Source organism: Colletotrichum tamarilloi (genome assembly GCF_030869305.1).
Source record: "Colletotrichum tamarilloi strain Tom-12 chromosome Unknown Scaffold_111.1, whole genome shotgun sequence".
In the NCBI taxonomy this organism is placed as follows: domain Eukaryota; kingdom Fungi; phylum Ascomycota; class Sordariomycetes; order Glomerellales; family Glomerellaceae; genus Colletotrichum; species Colletotrichum tamarilloi.
The window spans coordinates 67893-90694 of record NW_026849494.1 but is presented as its reverse complement, the minus strand read 5'-3'; the positions used below and the strand labels follow the sequence as shown (position 1 = coordinate 90694).

At 51.2% G+C, this 22802-nt stretch overlaps 8 protein-coding genes across 8 annotated transcripts; 4 read left to right on the top strand and 4 right to left on the bottom strand.

Annotated features, from left to right (window-relative positions):
- Nucleotides 1-2107: 2107 nt before the first annotated feature.
- CTAM01_14043 (high-affinity methionine permease) lies at nucleotides 2108-4298 on the top strand (the record flags this gene model as incomplete). Its single annotated transcript, XM_060530044.1, has 7 exons — nucleotides 2108-2384; nucleotides 2485-2724; nucleotides 2783-2954; nucleotides 3014-3472; nucleotides 3527-3663; nucleotides 3723-3981; nucleotides 4055-4298. The coding sequence occupies 7 exons, from the start codon at nucleotides 2108-2110 to the stop codon at nucleotides 4296-4298; spliced, it is 1788 nt and encodes a 595-aa protein (XP_060375398.1).
- A 494-nt stretch (nucleotides 4299-4792) lies between these two features.
- Nucleotides 4793-6352, bottom strand: CTAM01_14042 (uncharacterized protein; the record flags this gene model as incomplete). The annotated part of the gene is made up of 7 exons (XM_060530043.1): nucleotides 4793-5225; nucleotides 5286-5312; nucleotides 5366-5434; nucleotides 5490-5607; nucleotides 5661-5801; nucleotides 5864-6098; nucleotides 6164-6352. The coding sequence occupies 7 exons, from the start codon at nucleotides 6350-6352 to the stop codon at nucleotides 4793-4795; spliced, it is 1212 nt and encodes a 403-aa protein (XP_060375397.1).
- A 2262-nt stretch (nucleotides 6353-8614) lies between these two features.
- CTAM01_14041 (uncharacterized protein) lies at nucleotides 8615-10001 on the top strand (the record flags this gene model as incomplete). The annotated part of the gene is made up of 5 exons (XM_060530042.1): nucleotides 8615-8802; nucleotides 8864-9026; nucleotides 9083-9169; nucleotides 9232-9413; nucleotides 9470-10001. The coding sequence occupies 5 exons, from the start codon at nucleotides 8615-8617 to the stop codon at nucleotides 9999-10001; spliced, it is 1152 nt and encodes a 383-aa protein (XP_060375396.1).
- A 724-nt stretch (nucleotides 10002-10725) lies between these two features.
- CTAM01_14040 (transferase) lies at nucleotides 10726-12336 on the bottom strand (the record flags this gene model as incomplete). The annotated part of the gene is made up of 1 exon (XM_060530041.1): nucleotides 10726-12336. One exon carries the CDS (start codon nucleotides 12334-12336, stop codon nucleotides 10726-10728), a length of 1611 nt encoding a protein of 536 aa, XP_060375395.1.
- A 2415-nt stretch (nucleotides 12337-14751) lies between these two features.
- On the top strand, nucleotides 14752-16896 carry CTAM01_14039 (uncharacterized protein; the record flags this gene model as incomplete). Its single annotated transcript, XM_060530040.1, has 1 exon — nucleotides 14752-16896. The coding sequence occupies one exon, from the start codon at nucleotides 14752-14754 to the stop codon at nucleotides 16894-16896; it is 2145 nt and encodes a 714-aa protein (XP_060375394.1).
- A 712-nt stretch (nucleotides 16897-17608) lies between these two features.
- CTAM01_14038 (CCCH zinc finger DNA binding protein) lies at nucleotides 17609-19128 on the top strand (the record flags this gene model as incomplete). Its single annotated transcript, XM_060530039.1, has 5 exons — nucleotides 17609-17701; nucleotides 17769-18002; nucleotides 18061-18385; nucleotides 18436-18773; nucleotides 19048-19128. The coding sequence occupies 5 exons, from the start codon at nucleotides 17609-17611 to the stop codon at nucleotides 19126-19128; spliced, it is 1071 nt and encodes a 356-aa protein (XP_060375393.1).
- A 232-nt stretch (nucleotides 19129-19360) lies between these two features.
- On the bottom strand, nucleotides 19361-19918 carry CTAM01_14037 (acetyltransferase; the record flags this gene model as incomplete). Its single annotated transcript, XM_060530038.1, has 1 exon — nucleotides 19361-19918. The coding sequence occupies one exon, from the start codon at nucleotides 19916-19918 to the stop codon at nucleotides 19361-19363; it is 558 nt and encodes a 185-aa protein (XP_060375392.1).
- A 799-nt stretch (nucleotides 19919-20717) lies between these two features.
- CTAM01_14036 (major facilitator superfamily transporter) lies at nucleotides 20718-22599 on the bottom strand (the record flags this gene model as incomplete). Its single annotated transcript, XM_060530037.1, has 5 exons — nucleotides 20718-20914; nucleotides 20977-21403; nucleotides 21559-21817; nucleotides 21893-22095; nucleotides 22207-22599. The coding sequence occupies 5 exons, from the start codon at nucleotides 22597-22599 to the stop codon at nucleotides 20718-20720; spliced, it is 1479 nt and encodes a 492-aa protein (XP_060375391.1).
- Between the last annotated feature and the right edge of the window lie 203 nt (nucleotides 22600-22802).

Sequence of the window (22802 nt, the reverse complement as noted above, 5' to 3'; positions counted from 1 at the left end):
TGCTGCGTAACGTAATGAGACTGGATACCTTGAAGGAGTTGGCTCCGAAGTCTGGTGACTGTGTTTGAGTGTTGAAGAGGACACCGCAATGTCTTGAGTGAATGAGGGTCAAGGCGGGAGAAGGAGAACTTGTCGGCTTGCCAACATCCGCTGAAATCTGGCACTCGTCTATTGTGCCGTACGCTTCCCCATGCGTAATTGCCGCTGACTCTCCCACATTCGAAGAAGACCTTGACTCGGTATCGGTGGTAGTCGGCTCGATTAGTACGGTGTCTATGAGCTTCATAACCACGGGGCAGAGCCATAACGCGGGCATGCCGGACATATAGTTAACTGCTTGATGGGTTTCAAGCCCCTCCCCAGTCGCAGTCTCACTGCAAGAATCTCCCTCAAATTGTGTAAACGTCTCTGCTTTTTTACGTGGTCTAGGCCGATTAGATGATCTTCAAAGTTTTGATTGAATGCTTGGCGGGGCGCTGGCCAAGGCGTGTGTTGCCCGGGATTGTTCGATGGCGCTATCGAGCGGCCCGATGTCGACATGGAATCCCACCCCCAAGCCGGCAGGGAGACCGAATAATCCCACGCGTCTTTTTTTCTCTCTCGCGGTTAGCATCTGGATGGTTTGCCCCATTTAATGCCCTTGGATTCAATGGCGTTCAAGCTCAACGGTAACAGACTCTTTCGTTGCCCTTGCCAAGCTTCTCCTTGACGCGATGAAATGACAGCGTTCTGCTCGTGGCAGGTGCCATGGGATGGGATGATTGAATGGATAGCGCCATGGATTACGTGATTTCTTGGTAAGGCCGTTTAGAGGTGCTATATCAAGGGGATATTCAGCCAAGTCTTGTTTCCCGCAACGGTCTTCCCGTGTTCGTGTCTTGGCTATCCTATATTGGGACCATAATCCGATGGAAGGGACACCGAGAGAGGAATTTAGTGACACGTTCGTACCAGACCAGATTTAAAACATTTTATCAATTAGGGCATGTTTGAGATCGAAAGCAGAGTCGTCAGGTTACGCCGGCAGGGCCGACATCTCCTTGTATATCGCGAGAACCTCGCACGAAACAATCGTGGACCAATCTCTCACCTGGAGAATCCTATCTTCCTACTATGAGATCCGTAGTTTCGCATGCTTCAGCTGAGTTACGACTCACTAAACACTGTAGAGCACTTCAAGGCGCGGACATCCAGCTCTCCTCAATTGCCGTTCTAGAACGTTTGGTACCGGCTACCGGATGTCGTCATTTACCCTCGGTGTTACTCCATCGCCAGCCTATCAACAACATCCATAAAATCAGTGGGACCACGCCCGCGCGGGGGTGGACTCGGCGCGGGTGATACCACGTCCCTCGCACATCCGATTTGAGCGAATCCACGGACGTTCGAGTACGCTATGTACAAGTAAGAGAAGGGAGAGAAAGAGACTAGGGACAAGCCGCGGTGGAAACGCACTCTCCGCGGTGGTCCCTGGAACCCGTCCGTTCCTCTTTCCGTCCCAAGCTTTTTCTCCATTGCTGCTGGGACGTTACAATCGCGCGTCTCGGGATGTAGTGTAGGACGGGGGTGGCGACGGGTGTAAACTCGTGCTAACTTCAGCTGATGGTCCAATTGTGTGTCCAGGTCGGCCTAGCCGGCTGGATGTCGTTCAATTGGGTTCAAGGGAGCTGAGCTGACCCTCCATTGCGTGCTTCTGTGCCTCTTACTGTGGAAAGGTTTTCGAGTGCCAAGATGGTTGGTGTTGACTTGTCAAGCAACTCGAGCTAGCTTGAAGGCATGGGTAAGGAATATTGAGCCAAGAGATAATCGATTGTGTGATTTGGTACCCCCCGTTAGAGTGCCTGTCGCCTGCGAACATGAGTCGGGGACGGATGGTGGGAGGTTTTACTTGCAGTCTTGAAGAACGACGTGGGAGCGCGTATCTGTATATATGTATCCTCATGCGACCATGGCGTTCATCTAGAACTCACTTCGAGATCGTGCCGTCACCGCTTTGGCCTCTTCGAACTCACCCGGGTCCTCATCCACGTGCCATCTGTGGCCCCTCAAACCTGACCGGCCGGTCAAACCTACTCCCCGCAGAACATAAGGAACGACCACCTCGACAATGGTCTTTTCGAGGCTCTTCCCGAGCGAGAAGTCGGGCGGCGCGGATTCGACTGTCCGCGCTGACCCCGAGGCCAGCGACTCTGAGCCGTCCATCATCCACGATGGCGATCTCGCGTACACCAGGGTCAAGGGAGGCAACGGCTCCAAGCCGTCGTACCAGGAGGCTGTCGGTGCTCCTGTCGAAGCTGATTCCCCGTTGGGGTACCATGTCAATTGGGTGGCCATTATTTTCCTGAATATCAATATGATGGTTGGGACTGGTGTCTTTTCTACTCGTAAGTTGGCCCAAACTCTCAATTGCTTGTGTGGCAAGATGATCAAGGCTAGACTATGGCTTCTCAAGAAGTACTAGATACTAATATAATCCCGGTGTAGCTGCGAGTATCCTCAACAGAACGGGGTCAATTGGGCTCGCCTTGATGTACTGGGTGATTGGCTTCCTCATGGCCTCGGCCGGTTTCAGTGTCTATCTTGAGTTGTCCAGTTACTTCCCCAACCGCAGCGGTTCGGAAGTCGTCTACTTGGAGCAGCAGTACCCCCGCCCGAAGCACTTCTTCCCCGTTGCTTTCGCGGTCCAGTCGGTGATTCTGTCGTTCAGCAGCAGTAATGCAGTCGGTTAGTGAAAGAGAGCATCCACGTCAGAGCTGGAGGAAATCGCTAACACGTGTGGCAGTTCTGTCTCGATACCTGTGGAGAATGGCTGATATTACGCCATCGGAATGGCAGATGCGAGGCGTCGCTATCGCAGCTTACACCCTGGCCGTCATCTGCGTCCTCGCACACAACAGATATTCCCTCTGGCTTGTGAACTTCATCGGCGTTCTGAAGCTTCTCACCCTTGTCTTGTTAGTTACCTACCCAACCTAAACCAAACTTCCCATCACAACTAACGCTCATCCTCTAGCATCTCCATAGCAGGCCTGGTAGTCCTAGGCGGCAACGTCAAACACATACCCGACCCAAAAGCAAACTTCCGCAACGCCTTCGAAGGCACAACCAGCAACGGGAACGACCTCTCCAACGCCCTCGTCAGCATCATCTTCTCGTACGCTGGCTACTACAACGCCTTCAACATGACCAACGAGATCAAGAACCCGATCCCCACGCTCAAGAAGAACGGCATCATTTCGTTGCTGACGGTCGCCATCCTCTACATGCTCTGCAACATTGCCTATTTCGCGGCCGTGCCGAAGGCCGAGTTCAAGGGCGCGAGCGAGATTGCGGCCGCGGTGTTATTTTCAAAGTTGTTTGGCGGGAGCAAGGCTGCTGCGAATGTGTTGAATTTCTTGGTCCTGTTGAGTGCTTTTGGGAATTTGTTGGCTGTGTTGATTGGATCTTCGCGTATGATTCGTGAGATTGGCCGGTTAGTAGATCCTCGTCTCGATTTGATGGAACTTTTGCTGACTTCAGGACGTAGACAAGGTGTTCTTCCATTCACCAACTTTTGGGTTTCGACTAAGCCCTTTGGAACTCCATTGGGTCCGTACATGTTGAAGTGGACAATGACCTTCATCATGATCGTCGCGCCCCCTGCTGGCGATGCCTTCTCTTTCGGTATGACCTCATCCCCCGGGATCTGCTGATCCATGCTTTGAACCCACCACTAACATCAGATGCAGTCGTCGATCTGGCTAGCTACCCCAGCGCAATCTTCAACTTCGCCATGACCTTCGGCGTCTTCGTCCTCAGACGACGTCGTCAGCGCTCCGGTATCAGTCGCTCCGAGTTCCGCGCCTGGGACTTTGTCGTCCTCTTCTTCCTCGCCATCCAAGTCTTTGTCTTGGCGATGCCGTGGTGGCCGCCAAAAGGTGGCCCGTACGCGGGAAGCGTCAGCTTTTGGTACGCCACGTATTGCGTCGTGGGTATTGGAATGTGAGTAAACCCTTTATTCAAATGTGAAATCAAAGTACAAGGAAACCCGCTGACTTGTTCTGCGTTCTGCTAGCATCCTTCTCTGCATTCTGTACTACGTCTTCTGGATGTATGTACTCCCTCGCTGGTTGGGATACGAGATCCGCACGGAGATTGTCGAGGTCGATTCCAACGGCGCCAACACGCATCGCCTGGTCAGAGTTCCCAAGGCCGAAGTTGCTGCGTGGGATGAGGTGCATGACGAGGCTGGCAATTTGAGGCGGCGACACGTTACTACCGAGCTTGATTCGGGCAACTCCAATGAGAAGGGGCTTTGAGTCTGGTTTTGGGACACAAGGACGTTTGGCTAGCCTGAGGGTAGAAAATCATGCTACCCAGGTTTGCTTAGGGTCTACTCAATCAGGGCTCCAGGGGAAGGGGATGGTATTGGTGTAGTTATGTAACTTGGTAGTGGAGAGGTAACTCTATATATCAATGTCACTCATTGGAGTGCCACCTAGCACACGAACCAGTTCAGAGTCCGAATAAAATTGCTTTTATTGTGCATCAAGAGGGTCACTATACTTACAAAAATGACCTCACTCTTCACGTCAATGATACCACCTGTTGGACCACGAGTAGGCCCATGTTTGAAGCGAAAGTATTGGAGGATGTCAGCAAAAAGATATCCTCAAGGCTGAGCATACTTCCTTTAGTCAAGAAAGGGGCCAACCGTAGTCGCTTCAGATGGAGTCAATCGTATATTCTCATCCCACCTTTGTTGGGAATCTGAACGAATTAGCACCGGCGGTGCTGCCCTACCCGCATGTTCTCAACGTTGGATATGCACTTCCGTCGTCCTCATGATACCCTTATTATCCCCAAAACCATGCCCAGTCTCCAGGATCAGCTCTTCACTCCCCGACCTGTCGCCAAAGCTGTTCTTCTTCTGATACACAGCCACTGCCGCCGGGGTATTATTTCCACCTTTTATGGTCGTACGGTAGAACTCCGGGCTTGGTGAAAAAGGCCCGTCCTCGAGTTCATAGTCTGGTGCCCCCTGGCTTCCCTGTTCCCTGTAGCCCTGCCTTCGAGCGGTGCCCGTGGTGATGTTCCCCGTTCTACCGGATCTTCCAGTCGGGTATCGGTTTTCGTAGAGGTTGTCGCTGTTGTAGTGACGGCTCGATGAGATCTTGAGGGCGCGGCCGACGAGGGGTTTTAATGCTGGTGCGCAGGCGGCGATGATGCCGAGGTTGAGTTGCAGGCTATAGGAAAGACCGTTAGGTTAACATTGTTTCAGTCCGTGAAACATTCGGACAACTTACAAGCCCCAGAATTGGATACTTTGGAGACTAGAATCACTCTTCAGTAATGTTTCTTGTCGGCAATACCTTTGAGAACTTACAAGGTTCCGTCTTTGCTGCTCGGTTGCGCAATCTGATAGATGGCCTTGATGATACCCATGATAACAGCTCTGGAATGAGTTAGCACCGATACGCACCCCTTGTGTCGAATGGAGCAAAACTTACAAGTATCCTAGACTAAGTACGACAATTAGATACACCCGTGTGCGCAACTTCATCTGCAAGACCCAAATGATGGGAATAGGCAGAGATGCGAAACAGACATCGGTAAAGATGTTGAACGCTGAGCTGAATTAGCTTCTAAAGCAATGCGAAAGTATGAGTATGTCGGCTCACCAGTATTGACCAGCGCGAAATTGACGAATAACTTGATGTTGTAACACTTTGGCTTGAGGCTCTTGTCCCAATATCCCTCCATCGGGCTGCAATACAAGAAGAAGCTAAGCCATGCCATGATTGTATAAAGCACGACGAACACTAATGATATGTTAGAAAGATTCAGGCAGTCCACACTGAGTAGGTATGGATAGATATTGTACCAATCAAAGCCCATAGTGATCTCGAGTACCACTTGTTCTTGCTTAGACGTAGCAGCGATAGTGCGATTGAGATCTTCAGAAACGCCAGGGCAGCGATGGCGGATATGATTGATTGAAAGAAGCCAACCTTGGAAAAGAAGACTTGATCTGGCTTGCTGATTGTGTCTTTGTGTCTGCCGAGTCCGTAAAACGCTTGAATAATGAAGATAACCATACCTCCACCCAGCGCACAGAGCTGGTCAAAGTCAGCATGGCCACCCTTGTCATACTACTATGGCAACCTAGTATCCTGGATCGTACCGCAGACATGATCATCATGTAATCATCGATGCCTATCGTCTTCATAATAGCGGCGCGGGTATACGTTCGGAGGACGACGAAGACGAGAGCGAGCGCGTGGAAAGTCCCCGTCACGGCCAGGATCATGGCCGTATTGCTTTCCTTGGCACGCTCCGGGTCGACGGCCGTTGTGCTGGACGTCGAAGACATTGCAGCGGATGACGCGGCTGCGCGGCGTCAAGCAGACGCACAGATGGTGAGAGGAGAGTCGAAGAAAGTCACAAAGTTTCGAGAAAGTGGACACTGAGTAGCGAGGGGATCAGCGGGTTCTTTTAAGCATCTTGCTGTTCCAATTTAGTACTCCATATTGGGGACTCATAATCTATTCTGTAGGAATAAAGGAACTGGATAGATGAAACCCGATCCACGGGGGCCACACTGCAGTAACCACGCACGCGGTACGGACGGGGCTTTCGGGAGGGATATGGATACAAGGACCTCAATCATCACGCAACGGGGAGCTGGTAACTGTGAAAGCAATCATCATTGGATGATGGAATCGGACTCTGTCAAAAGGGGGAGTCTTCGTGCTGCCACTCCTGTCTGCCTCGGGAAGGTGATGTGCTTTGCCTTTCTAGATTGCGTTCCAGAGCAGGGAGGTTGATCCGTCCCTATCAGCCCATTCGGCCTAGAATTTGGCACCGAGGTAGCGAAGCGACCGCACCATTGACTCTTTTCTTCGAGAATTCTGTACCGGAGTTTTCCTTGTAGAGAAGTGGATCGACGGATTTAATGTGCTGCACAGTTTGCACCTGCAGGATCGCCTAAGCAGGTGGTGGGCAGGATGTAGAATGAAAAGAGTGTTCAGGATCTCTCGGGGGCCACATGGATGCCTCCCACATTACGTGCCACCTTGTTGCAGTGCCGCGAGCGTCACTCTTCAACGCAGCAGCAAGCAAGAAAACGCCGCGAACTTGCTCCTAAGTTGTCAATACTGACAACGATTAACACAACGAAGCTTCTGAGCACAGATATCTTCAGCAATTTGCCCGAAATTGTTTGTTGGTGAGGAGCGGCATCAAGGAGCGATATTGATCCTGCCACCCCAATCGGGCAGCAGCAATTCGTAAGTCCTCCAAGCCACCCTGAAAAAGTGCATCGCGCTGTCGGCGCGGGAAAAAAAGAGGAGAAAATACTGGGTTTCGGTGTCGGCCATCGAACCGAAGAGGGAATCTCTGCATGAAGCCCGGTTGAAGAACCTAGCGGCACAGGAAAAAGGGAAGAAATAAACCACCGGGGCATTGTTGTTGGCGGCATCGGGTGGGAGACACGGAGGGTGTCACCGACCCATGAAAGGATCTAGTGGCCTGCCAGTCGGAAGACATGGCATGCATGCCAAGATTATAATGGGACAGTGGAAATCACATAGAGATATTGAACAAACCACCATACGATCTATCCGGATCGGTTGGTCACCCTCGAGGTGGCGAGCGGAACTCTGTGGAGTCGGACGGTGGTCGACCAGCTGGACACTGTCTGTTACAATTTACTGTTGCATGCGGGCAGTTGGGACGAACATATTGTTTTCCGAACCTTTTTTTTGACTTTTAAGCTTATGGAGCTCTAAGAGCGTGTATGATGCCGCATAGATTCGGCCCACGGAACAAGGTGATTCCAGTTTGTCTTAGTCCTAGTACTAAGTCTTTCGCTCATTATCATCGTAAAACCATTCTGAGTTAATAAATCTTATCTTCAACTTGCCGTCTTCCCGAAGCCAGTTGCCGTTTAATATCCGCCACTTTGAACTTGTGGCGAGTTGGCGACCGACGGCAACGCATCTCCCCTGTCACCCGTCCACCGGCCGGCTCCGCGCTTGGCCTAAAGAAGGTTACATTCTTCATCCCAGCATCGTGGGCCCCGGATCTGGGCAATCGAGTATTGGAGTTTTCCAGTTTCTGGCTGCCCTATCCACAGTGTCACAGCATAAAAACCGTTCGATTAGTGACCCCTCTTCATAATTCTCTTCAATGATTCTTTGCCCCTGGCAATGGATACTAGGACCATGCTTCCCGCCAACAGCGGCGGCGTTGCTGGAACATTCCCGCTGCCCAGTGCGGTTACCATCTCCGTCCCGCGGATCCGAAGCCCTGCAGGCCGCCACGGTCGGGGGCACTAGTGCAGACAACGGGATTTTTAATTTATTCCCAACGTCGAACAGGCATCTATCTACTCCGTATATAGCTAACGAGATCTATCTGGTCGTTGATTCTCTTGTGACTGTTCCGGACCGTCCTGTCCGCTCCCACTTGCCACTTGACCTTGCGCACCTCTAGTGGAAATCCTATCCAGTTCTCTCTGAGTGTTGACGTGCCTCGGATCACAGCTCTCTCTCTCTCTCTCAGTTCCTTGCTTGCGCACGCGGCTACCCTGCATTTTAATTATTCCATCTTGAACAAACCAGAACTTTCAGCAATGCTTCCCCTCACTATTGCGGCTGCGGCCGTGGGCTTGCTGATGGCGCCGGTCATGGCCTCGCCCATCGAGACTGGCGATGTTCTCGCCGAACTCCAGGATAAGGCTATGAGTGCTCTGACCGCATCGAGCGCGGGCAACAAGCGCAGTAGCTGCAACATTTTCAATGCTCGTTACCGTCGGGACTGGTTCGACACTCCCCCACCATTACAGTGTCGATCTCGAATTGAAAGCTGACCCGTCTTCAAGGGAGGCGTTTTCTTCCCAAGAGAGGAAAGACTACATCAGTGCCGTCCAGTGCCTATTAACATCCCCTTCCAAGTCGGACCCCGAATTCGCTCCCGGTGCTCGCAACCGTTACGATGACTTCGTTGCCGTGCACATCAACCAGACAACCAAGATCCACGGAACTGTGAGTAACATCTACACTCATGACAAATCGTGTCGCGATCTAACATGGCACTTCAGGGCAACTTCTTGACATGGCACCGCTACTTTGTCTGGGCATACGAAGAGGCTCTGCGGAACGAATGCGGCTACAAGGGCTCCCAGCCAGTAAGTGGATTCCATTACCATGAACGGGAGATCTTCCAATGGGTCTGACAATTACATTACAGTACTGGAACTGGTTGAAGTACCAGGACGATCTCCGGAAATCCCCTGTCTTTGATGGCAGCGATACCAGCTTGAGCGGCGACGGCGCCTTTCTCCAGCACAACGGCAGCGTCAGCGGTGCAGGTGCCATTGTCCTGCCTTCTGGCGATGGGGGTGGCTGCGTCACGAGCGGTCCTTTTAAGAAGTAAGCTTCCCTCGTACATATTCGCACCGCTGCATTGGTGATTAACATTCACCTAGCATGACCGTCAACCTTGGGCCGGTTAACCCCGGCATGGACGGCCTCGAGGCCAGCCCGACCGGCAAGCTTGGCTACAACCCTCGCTGCCTTAGTCGCGATCTGAGCAACTACACGGCCTCAACCTGGTTCACGAACGAGAACATGCTCAACATCACGGTAGGCGCGGCCTCCAAGAGCATAGAGCTTTTCCAGAACGAGCTTCAGGGCCGTTTCTCTGACGGCTTCCTCGGCATGCACGCGTCCGGCCACTTCTCCGTCAACGGCGAAGCTAGCGATCTGTACTCCTCACCCGTCGACCCCAGCTTTTTTCTGCACCATGCCATGGTTGACCGCGTATATTGGCTGTGGCAGGCCCTCCACCTGTGGGACGCTTTCAACATTGCTGGTACAATTACCATCAACAACAGGCCGGCTAGCAGGGACGCACTGAAGACTGATATCCTTGACCTTGGCGTCAATGCTGAGAACCGCACTATCGACGAGGTCTTGAACACTATCGGCGGTTCTCCTCTTTGCTACGTCTACGTATGAGTCTAGGGATGATTCTCGTTTGGAGGTTGGACTGCATGTGGTCAAGAGATGCCCACAAGTACCACGATAATAGCTAGAGTAGGTCCAGTGCATTGCCAACCAGGACCATTGTACATACAAGGCTCTTCTATGTAATAATTGCACCATCGATTCAAAAGCAAATTTAAGGATTGGCCGCCGTAACGTCGTAGTCCTCAAAAGAGCTTTTGCCGAGACTCAAAAGAGACGTCTCTCTTAAGCACGTCTCAACTCAATATATGGGTGAAACCACATGATGATTATTGCCTATCTGTCGATGAGTCGAGTTGATGTCATGCTTCTTCGGTATGAACTCTGATTCTCAGTCGAAGTGTGGAAGGCGCTAGTGATATTATGGGTGGAGTCTTGACATGGCTTAGCCCTCCATGATCCACGCACAACTCACGATGCGGCATCTTGGACCTCCAGCCGCTGGTAACAATCACACACCTTCAATAGCCTGCCCGGCTAGCTCAATCGGTAGAGCGTGAGACTCTTAATCTCAAGGTTGTGGGTTCGACCCGTAAGTCTATCTCGACACCTAGGAACTGATCTAGGTTCAATGTCTAACATCTCATAGCCACGTCGGGCTCAATTCCCGTCAGCGATTGACTAAAACACTTCTTTTTTGTCTATATTCTATTATAGGTTTCATCTCTGTCCGTGCTGACGCTAATCTACCGTTGCGATTGGCTCTCTAGCTTGCCTACTCGTATTGACGCAGCGAACTGTCCTTCAACAGCCGGTCCATGGCACTTCGCTGCATACATACACTCACATCAAAGTCACCAGTGTAGGCAACATCCATGATCTGAACCAAGCCATCAATCTTTGGCATGACGCCCTGGACATACCGAGCTAACTCCCCCGTGCCCAGGAAGTCAAGCTCGTATGTTTTGGCTCTCACCCAGGATGTCACGGGGGTGTGATGAGTTCCCAAGAAGCCTTGCCATAACCGCTGAGGGCTGACCTCGTGTGCGGCGTCATGGATGTAAGCTGCAACCGCATCTGGCGTGAAGCGAGACATCATCTGCCTGATAGCGCCGGCGATAGGCCCAAGATGGATTGAGCTCGCTTCGTTGGCGGTTTTCTCAACATACCCTAGAAGGAGAGGAGATCCAACAAAAGTGTCTGGTAAGGGTGGATCGACGCGATTTCGAAGACCCAAGGTGATGTTCAGATATGCTTGTTCAGGTTTTCCTTCATGGCCGCGCGCACGGTTCATCAAAGTCCAGATATGGGCCAGAACTGCATCGAGCCGGGAGACTCGGAGTGATTGCAGGTCGTCCGGCAGGCTCGCTTGCGCAGCTTCCTTCAGCCGGGTCAACTCGGCTGCCGCGAAACGTATTTGAACATGCTCAACTGGCGCACTCATGTCCCAAGTCGGCCACGGAGGATATGTTGACGGACTGAGTTTGGTTGTTCTTAATTCGTCCGGCGGTGGCATGGTGGCTAGTGAAGCTGGTCTGACACCTGGAGGATATCCTGGCGCATCTTCTGCCCACCAGTCAAACCGGTGCATCGGCAATGCTCGAGCCTTTGCAACTATTGATGCGTCCGGGAGACCTCCGGGTGTGAGCCCTGCAGCTTGGTCAAGCTGTGCCGGATCAAAGACAGGTTTGAATATGATCAGACCATCGATTGCAGTAACGTTGCCCAGTAGAACCCTCGACCTTGTTGCCCAAGAGTACATGAAGTTCATCAAGCATACAGCATCTGCGAGAGGATGCGAGACCATTGCGCTGATCCCAAAGCCTCCACACTTGAACGACGTCAGCTGAACGGCCATAGCAGGCAGCCCGTCGATAGCATTCAAAGACGTGAGCGCAATCTTGGTTTTTGGCAAGAAATCGCTTTGCTGGAAGTTCGAGGCGTTCCACTCTTTCAAATTCGTCGCCCTCTCAGCCCGGCTAGGGACTATATCGCTGAGCTTTGAGTCGTGAGTGGCGATGGATAACTCAACCCCGGGATCTTCGGTCGAGCCATACGCAACTACTAGCCGGCCAAGGTGTCGCGACACTGCGTCGTCTTTGACTTGCTCGGGTGTAGCCCATTGGAGTTGCCCTGCAAAGTGCGGATAATCGTTTAGTGTTTGACTGAGTGAGTGGCTGAGGTTCCCAAAGAATTCAGTGCGTGACAATTGTGACGTTTCTGGCTTGTCGTAAAGCCATATCGCAGCCGTAGGCGTGAAACGGGCGACTGTTGAATCAAGTATTGAGAGTTTGGAGACGACGGGCCCGGTGGAAGGTGAGTTGGGTAATATTCTCCGAGTTGCGTCGATGTTGCAACGTTGCGCAGCGCTTGTGGTTGCTGACATTCTTATTGACTCTCGTTGGGAATGGCTGTGAGAGGCTTCGAATGTTGCAATGTCTCGCTGTGACATAAAGTGAGCTCTAACATGAACCAAGGTGTCAAGTAAGCCTACGGGCAAGATACTGCGTGTTTAATAGGTCCAAGTCTTCAACGCGCACAGACAAGACGCTAGAGGCGAGAGACGACATGGGTGCCCGTTCGAGGTTCGGCGAGCAGTTGATGTGGCTCCGGTATGATTCATTCTGCATCATGCCTGAAGTCGACTAGCTCATCACTTGTTGATTGGGCGTTGAGTCTGATATGGCGCGCGGGAGGGTCCTGACCCCTGTTGATCTCGCTGCGATATGACCAACAAAGTGTTCGAGCGTCTAAGCGAGCTTCTGGCTGATGCATGTCAGATCACGAGTTCCCGTTCAAGCTGCTGTGCCTCACGTAGTTTGTTGATGACAAGCTGGATGAGAGTGGAACGCTTGTTCTTACCTGTGCTACTCCTAGAATATGCTCGCTTCTATATGCTCGCTAATTCATGAAGGTGAGGTTTGAGAATAACTTGGGCATGACATGGCCGAATTGCGAGCGCCTCGATGTTGTACCAGCCCAGCTGGGCTTGATAGTGATGTGACTATGTACTCGACTGTGGTTTGGAGCAGGATTAGGGCCTCTAATAATGGATTAAAATGTGTGAGAACAGTGCTGGAGGATCGTCTAAAACTCGAGAGCTATGCCCAGTGCCCAAATGCTATACCGAATATCACTAGAGTGATGTGGAAGCTAGCTGGATCGTCAGTTCCCCAATACTTCTAGAATGATCTCCTAGTATAGAACTCAGGTCTGTGAAATAGAACAGCTGAGGTCTATTCAGAAATAAGCAACATAGATACTTCCTCGGAATCCTTCGCCCGAGGCATGGTCAGATGGCCGGGCTTAATGTGCCACGAATTGAAGTCAGCTTTCTCACACCGGTCTTAGCTGGCAGAAGCTTGCATCTCGAGTTTTGCCTATTAACTTGTCCAAACTATTTACACGTATATTATCATAATCGAAAGCTCATTGAAAACTTAGACGCACCCTCAGCCGCAGAGAGTGTTCCAGCGGCTGCGCCAAAGAAACCAGTAAGATGTCTTGTACCTTGAGGGAAGAAGGCGGACCAGCAACCGCGGATATAATCATTGAAGCGAGCGGCTGGATAATGCTGAGATCGTGTGGGTTGTGTTCCCGGGACTTGTTAGTGGTGGCTGAGTACAGCACAGAGACTGGAGCTCATGGATATCGAGGTTGCTGAGGCATCAGCCCTCATATCTCGTGCCCAACTCGGACAAAGGAAAGTACTGAATGGCCGTGGGGAGGACATGTACGCGGTGAGAATGACACACGTAGCTTCTCGATGCTACCCCATGCCAAGTTAATTATATGCGATGTGATGTGTTCATCAGGCGTCTTGGCCTATCAGATCAATCACCCTATGCAACGAATCCTATTATCACCCTTCGCTAGATACATCAAAGGTGGCTGCTCCCAACTTGACGGCTATCTGGCCGGCGGCACAGTAATGAAAGTAAGCACAAGACTGCAGTCTGGTATGAAGCACTCATTGAGGTGGTATAGCCGAGGGTGGTCAGATATTAGTGGCTCTCAACGATACTACCACCTTGACCTGCAGCAGTTCTTCCCGATCAGGGAAATTGCTTTGCCCATCTATTTAGGGCCGAGCCGACTGGAGTCAACCGTAAATGCTTGCTCTGTTCGTCCCCGCACTCCAAGCCATAATCGCGGTACCGAGAATCATTCTGAGTGGATGTCACGTTTTGTGCGAATAGATGCACACGTGCGGCGGGAAGGCTGGGGGCCCTTCCATCTATGCTACCTAAGATCCTTCAAGTGATAGCTCGCTCTTCTTGGACCAGAATGATGTGTCCGCACTCCTCAGCTTCCACACTAAGACGACACGCAGTAGATGCAGACACCTGTCGCCCAGCCACAACCTACAATATGCACGCACCTTTTCTCCGGCAGAACCTAGTGGGGAAGCCTAAGTTGCGCGCCTTCATAGGGCTGATGTTTTGGGACAGAGATGATGCAAGGTCGGTGGGCAGTGCTGGTAAGGTGGCACTGCCCCTACGTCGGGCGCGATGCAGCTTAGGGCTCGTCTGGAGATCGTGACTACCTTATCTGTCTGTTCTCAAAGCATCGGAATTCGGTCTCAGTCAGTATATATTAAGACTAGTTGCTTCTCGACACCAAAAATGAATTCGCAATACGAATCATCATATACCACATCTCAAATATTTCTTTTCTTCTGTTCTCTGGTTTTATCATATTCCTTTCCCTTGTCTCCTTGCAGTCCCCAAAGTCATTTCTTTCAACCCTTATACTCCGCATAAATTATTACTATCTCATTTCCTTATACCAGTCATTCACAATGCCCATGCTCACGTCTATTCGCAGCCGCTCAGGCTCTCCCCCGGCCATGTCCAGCTCTAAGCTTGACAGCCGTACTCCTTTCCCTAATCAATCACCTGAGATTGATAACATTCAATTTCCGCGCTCTTGGGAAGCGGCTTGGGAAGCAGCGGGCCAAACCAACTTTGAGCGCGCGCAAGCTTTTCTGTTCTTCTACCGTGGAGATGACGCTTCTACCAACAGCGAGCTCCGATCCATCGCAGCAAATCCCAGGCATCGAGATGTCGTCTCTCTTGCAGCTTCAGTCCAGCGAATTGTCTTTGGCAACCGCCACTCGACCTTCAACACAACCTCCCTTTTGCAGTGGATGCGTTTCGTGCTCATCAAGAGCCAAGCTCTTACTTCTACCAAGACGAATGCAGTTCGCGATTTCTTTTTTGACCCATCGGTAGCTCGTAACCTACCTCAGCTCCCCCAAGACCCGGTTGTCTATCAATACCCAGCAGCCCCTTTGAAAGTCATGATCATTGGTGGAGGTCCCACAGGCCTGGCTTCTGCGATTGCTCTGGCCGAGAAGGCTGGGGCCAGAGTGGAGGTCCATCTTTACGAAGGCAGATGGATTCAGCAGCCGAGTAGCTCTTTCGTCAGTTACCCACCAGGGGCCCGTCGTCGCGACCAGGTAGTCACGCTCCAAGACACTGTGACAGACTTGATGAGCGATAGAACGAGACAAGCTGTCTTTGGCGAGAATCCAGAGCGTGTTTGGCCTGGTTCCAGCAATCTCCAGATCCGCAAGCTCGAAGACGGTCTCTTGCGACGGGCACAAGACAGCCAGTTCCGCGATCTCATCTTCCTACATGCCTCACAGGTCAGACAGGACAATCTTTCGGAGTACGGCGACTTTCACCTAATGCTTGGTGCTGACGGCGCTGGTTCTTGGCTTCGCAGTGCTTACTTTCCGGGGCAAGAAGAGGAGGTTGGAAAGAGCTATGCCCTAGGGCTTGCTTTTGATCGGCCTCGTGGTCTTTCTTTCTCACAGCCCATCAACATCTTCCTCACCATGGGCCAAACTCGCTACCTCCTCAATGCCAGCGACTTCGATGGCACAGGATATCTCAATATGCAGTTGACCGAGACTGAATGGCACCAAATGGTCTCCGTAGATGGCCATCCTTGCACATTCGGGCGACCAAGTTGCCTGAAGATTGACGGCTGCCTGCCTCATGGCTTTGAGGAGAACCAGGTCTTTGCACCGTCTCAGCAACCTGACAGCCCGTTGTGGAAGGCGATACTTGATGGTCTGGAGCTTTACGGTTTCAAGCAGTGCGAATTGAAAAACATTGTTCGCATCCCCATTGTTGTACGCAGGATCAACAAAGCCGTCGAGCAGGTTCCGCAGTGCGATTCTACAGCCCTGCGCCGACCCCACGGTCTGGTTGCCTTGGCTGGGGATGCGGCAATGACGGTGCACTTCTGGCCTGGGAGAGGTGCGAACTCCGGCATGAAGGCAGGCATTGCTTGGGCCGATGAAGTTGCTCGTGCTCTCTTCCACGGCCAATTCGTTGGTCTTCAGACCTCTTCGCTGGGGATGTATCACGACTTTCTGCAAAAGCTCCAAGAGCGGGAGCACGGCGGTCGCAGCTTGCCCATCGTCAAGCAGACCGGCGATCCTGATATGATGGCCTGGCTGATGCGCAACGCTCGACTTATCCCGCATCACGTGGCGATGGAGTGGCTAGTCGGTCAGATGCGTCGTGATGGTGTCCGCATTCAAAGGCGTGCCGACTGGGCTTTTGAGCAGGTTAACAACCTCGAACCGCAGCTTCGGGAGATCCTCGAGAAGATGGATGTCGTTACCATTCAGGAGATGGCCGCGACGTTCCCATGGCCTACGCGGGAAATGGCCGGGGCCGAAGTCCTTCCGGAGAGGTCTGTAGTTGACGCCTGCTTGAGTGGCCGTAGGCCGACAGGAGTTTCGAAGGTCGAGAAGCAAACAAAATCGAAAAAGCAAGACAAGAAGAAAAAGAGGGCAGAAATTTCCGTATCCGCCTCTGAGATTTCGCCGGCGTTCTTGGCTAGCTTGGTGACTCATAACAAACCAGCTCAGCGGTCTTCTTGGCGTTCATTCAGCTTTAGCAGAACGCCTCAAGCTGTCCAGTCGTAGTTCTCTCATCAGGACAGCGGATTTGCGAAAGGTTCAAAAAGAATGAAAGTTGCTGACGGTGGCTGTTCATGGTTCTGGTAATACGACATGAATGGGTGGAATTTACACGAATCAAAATCTGAAACTCGGAAAGGGAACTTTAGCTGGCGTTTTGAGTAGTTGGGTTTTGCTTAGCATGGTATTGGAGTCCAGTGGAATTGTCCTGCTTGAAATTTAGCAATGAGAATAATTGAATAAGCCTTTGTAATCAATGTAACCAAATAATTACTGCTTGTTGTAATTTGTTCTAAATGATGTTATCGTTGATATAACTCATAAGCTGTACATCGATATCGAGCCGTGCAGGCTCTGAAGACTGAAAGTGCAAGTCCGCGCCAACACAAGGCAGATTCACCACGTCAAATCTGGCCAACCACTCGCCGCAGCAGGCCAACCAATATGCGGCCAGCCCCAATATCTTGAATCGCGGCGGTGCTGTTGGAGGAGGTCTGGCGCCAAACCATGTGCCACAGAATCGGCCTCTTTAATTCGCTGATGGCAATGCAGTGCAACCAACCCGTACGCCTTGAAGCCCTCAAGGCTGCGTGACTTCACCGCGTGAACAGCTTTACTTAAATAGAGGCAGTTGGCACTCCGAGGGCTATTGATTGAACTTGAGGTCATGTACAAGTTTCTCCCGATCACGTCTCACAGAAATCGGTGAGTGTTCAACATGTCAAACGCAGACAGCCAAGGACCGCTATCGCTGGAAGAAAGATGGCAAATGTGCAAAATTCAGGATGACCACAAGGCTTCCCTCATTGAGGTATTTTCGTACTCTCTGGCTGGTTCAAGCATGATTTGCCAAGTACCTAACCGACCGGCCCACTCAGGATTTGTTCTCTCACATTGCAGAGCTTTCCGACAAGCTCTCCGAGGTTAAGATGGAGCTAAAGGAAAAGAAGATGCTAGTACGGTCTCTTTTCGATACCGATGACAGGATCAAATATCAGATCGAAAAGTTGCAAAACGAGAAAGCATGTTGTACAACCCGCTTTACCAGCCAGAAAGGCACTGACCCAGCTAGGACAAACACTGTTTTGCAACGGTCCTCGTTGACGGCGACTGTATGCCAGTAAGTCAGAACTGTTCAACCTTTTTGCTTGCCATCTACAAATATCTCAGTTTTCTGATGACTTGGCGAACAATCAGTTTCTGGATGATCTTATTGAGAAAGGACTCGAGGGAGGCAAGAAAGCTGCAAGCCTTTTACGTCTCGCTGTTTTTGATGAGCTAAAGGCCATTGACCCCTGCCTTCCGCATCACTTGCAACTTGCCGTCCGCGTTTACGCCAACTTGAAGGGTCTGGCCAAGACTTACACCGAAATGGGCATTATCCCTGATCCGAGCGTTTTGGATGATTTCGTCCGAGGCTTCAACATGTGGAACGCAATGTGCGACTTTGTTGACGCGGGTAATGGCAAGGAGTGTACGGATGAAAAGTTGAAGGGTGAGTGAACTTACAAAAGCATCCAAAGGGCGACGACTAAGATCTTTCAGCAAATTTTGAGTCTAGTGTGTCCGATGTTCACTGTCGACATGTTTTGTTTGGTGGTTCGGCAGATAGCGGTTACGCTCGCGTGTTGGGATCGTACCTCGATAACGATGAGATTCGCAAGAAGGTCGTCCTTCTCGAGGGACCTCCATTTGCGCAGGAGCTAGCCGAGATTAAAGACCAGTTCCGCGTCGCTTCTTTCAACAGGGTTTTCAGGCGTCAGAAATTGTTCAACAACATCAAGCGTAAGGTTTCTTACAACATCACACCACCATTGACGCCCTCGCCCAACTATGCGTCAGCCGCTGCCAAAGCTCCATCGGTTCTCGCTGGAGACCTGCCAGTACGTCAACAAGCCATGGTCGACTCCAGGATGCCTCCTTTAGGGCAGGTGCTTCGGAACAAGGCCGGGCAGCGAATTGATCCACCACTCGATTTTACCCACCAGGAGTTCATTCTGATGAAGAACCGCAAGTTGTGCAACAGTCTTCATCTTTTGGGTAGATGTCCCTATAGGGAAGCTTATGGGAAGTGTTCGCACGAGCACAAAGGCAGGCTGAGCCCGAAAGAGTTGCAAGTTCTCTGGGCTGTCGCTCGTCAGTCTCACTGCCATACAGGTCTCAGCTGCACCGATCCAAATTGCGTATTTGGCCACCAGTGTCCTCGGGAGAGTTGCAATGGGGCAAGCTGCCGCCTGAGATTCCCACTAGAGTTGCATAACATTGACAAAAGACCTACTCGATGATACTCGGAGAGGACGCACCATTGCTGCATGAGGAAAGTGGATGAAGTTATGAGTACTTCTAAATGAAGCATAGAGTCTACTAGAACGTCTAAGGGTGTAACACCTGAGATAAAGTCCCCAACGCAATCAAATCTAACCTGAAATATATATACTCCAAACTTCTATTGTGTTCGTAACAGGGCCATTCAGAGTTTCTTCACCATAATGTTATCAGTTTGGATCACTGATCCAATGGCAAAGTCATGGGTGCCACATTCCTCATATCCCCATTTCCCATACGCCTTTTGCGCCCGAAGATTCTCTTCCCAGACGCCCAACCACATGTGCTTGAACCCTTGTTCCCTAGCCATGTCTTCTAACCTGTCTGCCAGAAGCTTTGCAGCGCCCGTGCCTTGTGCCTTTGGATACATGTAAATTCTCTGCAGCTCAACAGTACCGTCAAGATGTGAGATACATGGCTCTGAGGAGCCCCGGGTGAGCATGGCGAAACCCAGGATGTCTCCAGTAGGATCAACCGCGAGTAGTGTGTCTTTGGTTGAGTCGTCGAGATCTTTTGTGATGGCTTCGAGGCTGTAGGACTCCTCTAGGAACGCTTGGAGCTCATGCGGCTCGACTGAATGGCCGAATGTGACCGTGAAGACATGGGTGGCGAGCTCTGATATTGCTGTGGCGTCATCAAGAGTTGCTGGCCTGAGCGTGGCCGTCATGCGAACGCCTTCTTGGACCTTGGAGGACTTTGCCATGGTCGATGTAGTCAAGGTTGAGAATAAATTGTAGTGAATCGGGATATGCGTGGCGTTACGTGGCGTGCTTTTTTGGTGCAATTGATGGCCCACAACGATTGCAGATCTGATCGGATGGTTCGGATTACTTCTCAAGCCCAGCGATCTGGTTCTAACGCCCTTTTGTACGGTTCCAAGATATCGCAGACCTGCTATCATCTTCATTTGACCCTAGCCAGAAGACTTTCCCAAAATCGATGCTTCTGGAAGACACGTCGCTAAAAACGCTAAATTCCCACTGACAGGGCGCATCGAGCCGCGTCGGCTGTTGTCTCTGTGCGGCTATTAGAGGAAAGTCTCGCCTTTGTTAGGGCGCCTTATTGTCAAGCCACAGGTCAAGATGCAAACTGATTGGTTGCATCTGCTCAAAAGTCTCCATCTGGCCTGCGCCCTTGGCACGACACCGGTCATGACCGAAATCTGCACTCGATTTGTCTCCATCACATCAACAGAACCAGATGTTCTGGACAATTCTCGAAAGTGACGTATCTAGGTGGAAGTTCTTCCGAGTCTTTTCCACTTGATGTTTCAGACCAGAAATCTCAGGCGCTAAAGATATTTTCGCACGTCGATTGACCTACCTTTAGCATGACTCAGTCTACATTCTCAGATTCTCAAACATTCAGTGATGAAGGAATCTCAATGATATTGGAATTTAAGGTATAAGCTACGGGAATGTTTGCTAGATGAACGACGAAACAGAAACTGAAGACTTAGCTTGATTGATGTTACCCATTGAAACTCCAGCAATCCCATGTGCTTAGGCGCGTTCCGACTTTTCCTCCCTGTTCTTCTGTCTCGTACCAAAGATGACGATACCACACACAGCAGCACTTGAAATCGCAACGAAGAGAGCACTCACTGTGGAGAACCAACCCACACCAATGCCCTGAATACCTGGAAGTACCACTGCCGTACCGATGGCAGCAAAAGTGTACCTGATGAAGTAGTTGCCAGCTAGCAAAATACTGTCAGCTTATCTGGCACTAGGCCGAGGGGAGGAGGTTGAGCATGCTTACCCATGACTTCAGCTGCCCTCTCTCTGAAGACATCTAAACAGTAACTATTAAGACACGGGAAGCAGACCATCTGCGCAACGCCTTGCAAGAACATGCAGATGACGGGGAGTGGGATTCCGCCCTTAGCCTTGTCGATTGCCCATCCATAGATGATGGTGGTCGCCGGGATGACAACCCCTAGCGCGATAAAGGCACTTCGTAGACGGTCTTCCGGAATACGCCGTCCTCTCTTAGCGATCCACTTCTTCACGGTGTAATCGGCATATCGGCCGCCAAAAAAGGTACCAACGAGATATCCTGCTCCAGGTGCCAAGAAGAAGAATCCTGACTGCAGAGGGGAGGTAAGGTGGAATCTCGGGTTGATAACGTAGCGAACTGGTGTCAAGAGAACCTGCATATTCCACAGGACAGACGATGCCGCAACACCCTGGGTGCATAGTCAGCTGATGATACACATTGGTGAAGGGCCTTACCGCCGTAGGCTGTAGCTACACATCCACTGGGACGGCCGTTGTTATACCGTAATCGGTCTGGTGAACACCTCAAAGGCTCGTTGATGACGAAAGGGCGAGGAGAACTCACGACGATGAGGATCTTGGGGTACCGAAATAGACTGATGACTCGAAACGGATTCGCCCACTCCCAGATCTGGCTAATCTTCTCTTTGGTTGTCATTCCCTCCAATTCTTCAGACCACTTTCCGTGACTTGTTTCCGGGAGGAAGGCGACTGCCAGGACCATAGCAGCGCCACCGAGAGCGCCCTGGAACCAGAAAAGAGATTTCCAGGTTGAGTACGTAACGATGACACCTCCGATGAAAGGACCAAGAGCAGGCCCGATACTTATGAAGAGTACATGTATCAGCCATGAATGTTCGGTCGACCAGAAAACGGAGCGTGAAGGGGCTTGGACTCACAGGGTGCCTCCAAGAAACCAACCCAATGCCGTGCCACGTTCAGTCGGACGATAAATGTCACTGAGACAGGCAGACCCAACGATAAGGAAAGAGGTTCCGGCAAATGCAGTGATTGATCGGAAGATGAAGAAAGCTGGCAGATTGGGGGAAACCGCTGTAGCCAGTGAAAACGTGCAGAACAACACTGTCGATATGACGAAGATCTAGGACATTTAGTTCAAGTGTAGGGCGAGATATATGCCAAATTGGCCGATTGAGAGCTGACTGCAACTATGATACATGACGGTGGGATGTACAAAGGTGGGATTGCTTACCCATTTTCTACCGTAGACCTGACTTAATGGGCCCCAGAAGAGAACACCGATGCCCATCATCAATAGGAAAAGAGCATTGGTAAAATTGATGACTGTTCCAGTTGTGTTGAAAGCCGCTGCTACCTCCGGCAACGCTGAGAGCACGAGCAGTGAAGCTAGGTTAATGCCCAAACCAGCGAAGGACACGATGGCTGTGATAATCCGCTTACGACCGGGTGTAAAACGATCGTAGACTGTCTCATCTTCACGGTACGAGTATGGTCGGCTGGGCGTCTGAGCAATAATGTTCACACCCTTCTCAGCGTTGGAGGTTCTCAACGCAAGCAGGTCGGGAGGTAATTCGTCCTTCCTCGTGGGGACCTCTGACAATGTGTGTTCAGACATGATGGACATGATGACGGTGATGATTCGAACATGGAATAGAAGCAACAGTAGTGGGGAAGCTGTATTGACAACTTGAAGTTCAACTAGGCAGCTGATGAGAGCGAAGAGTTGACAAGACAGAGTGACAGGGATTGCCAAGGAAATGTGTCCACCAAAATCATGAATAACCAGTCCTGAATTGTTCCGATTTCTGAGGGGGGCTAAGCGCTGTA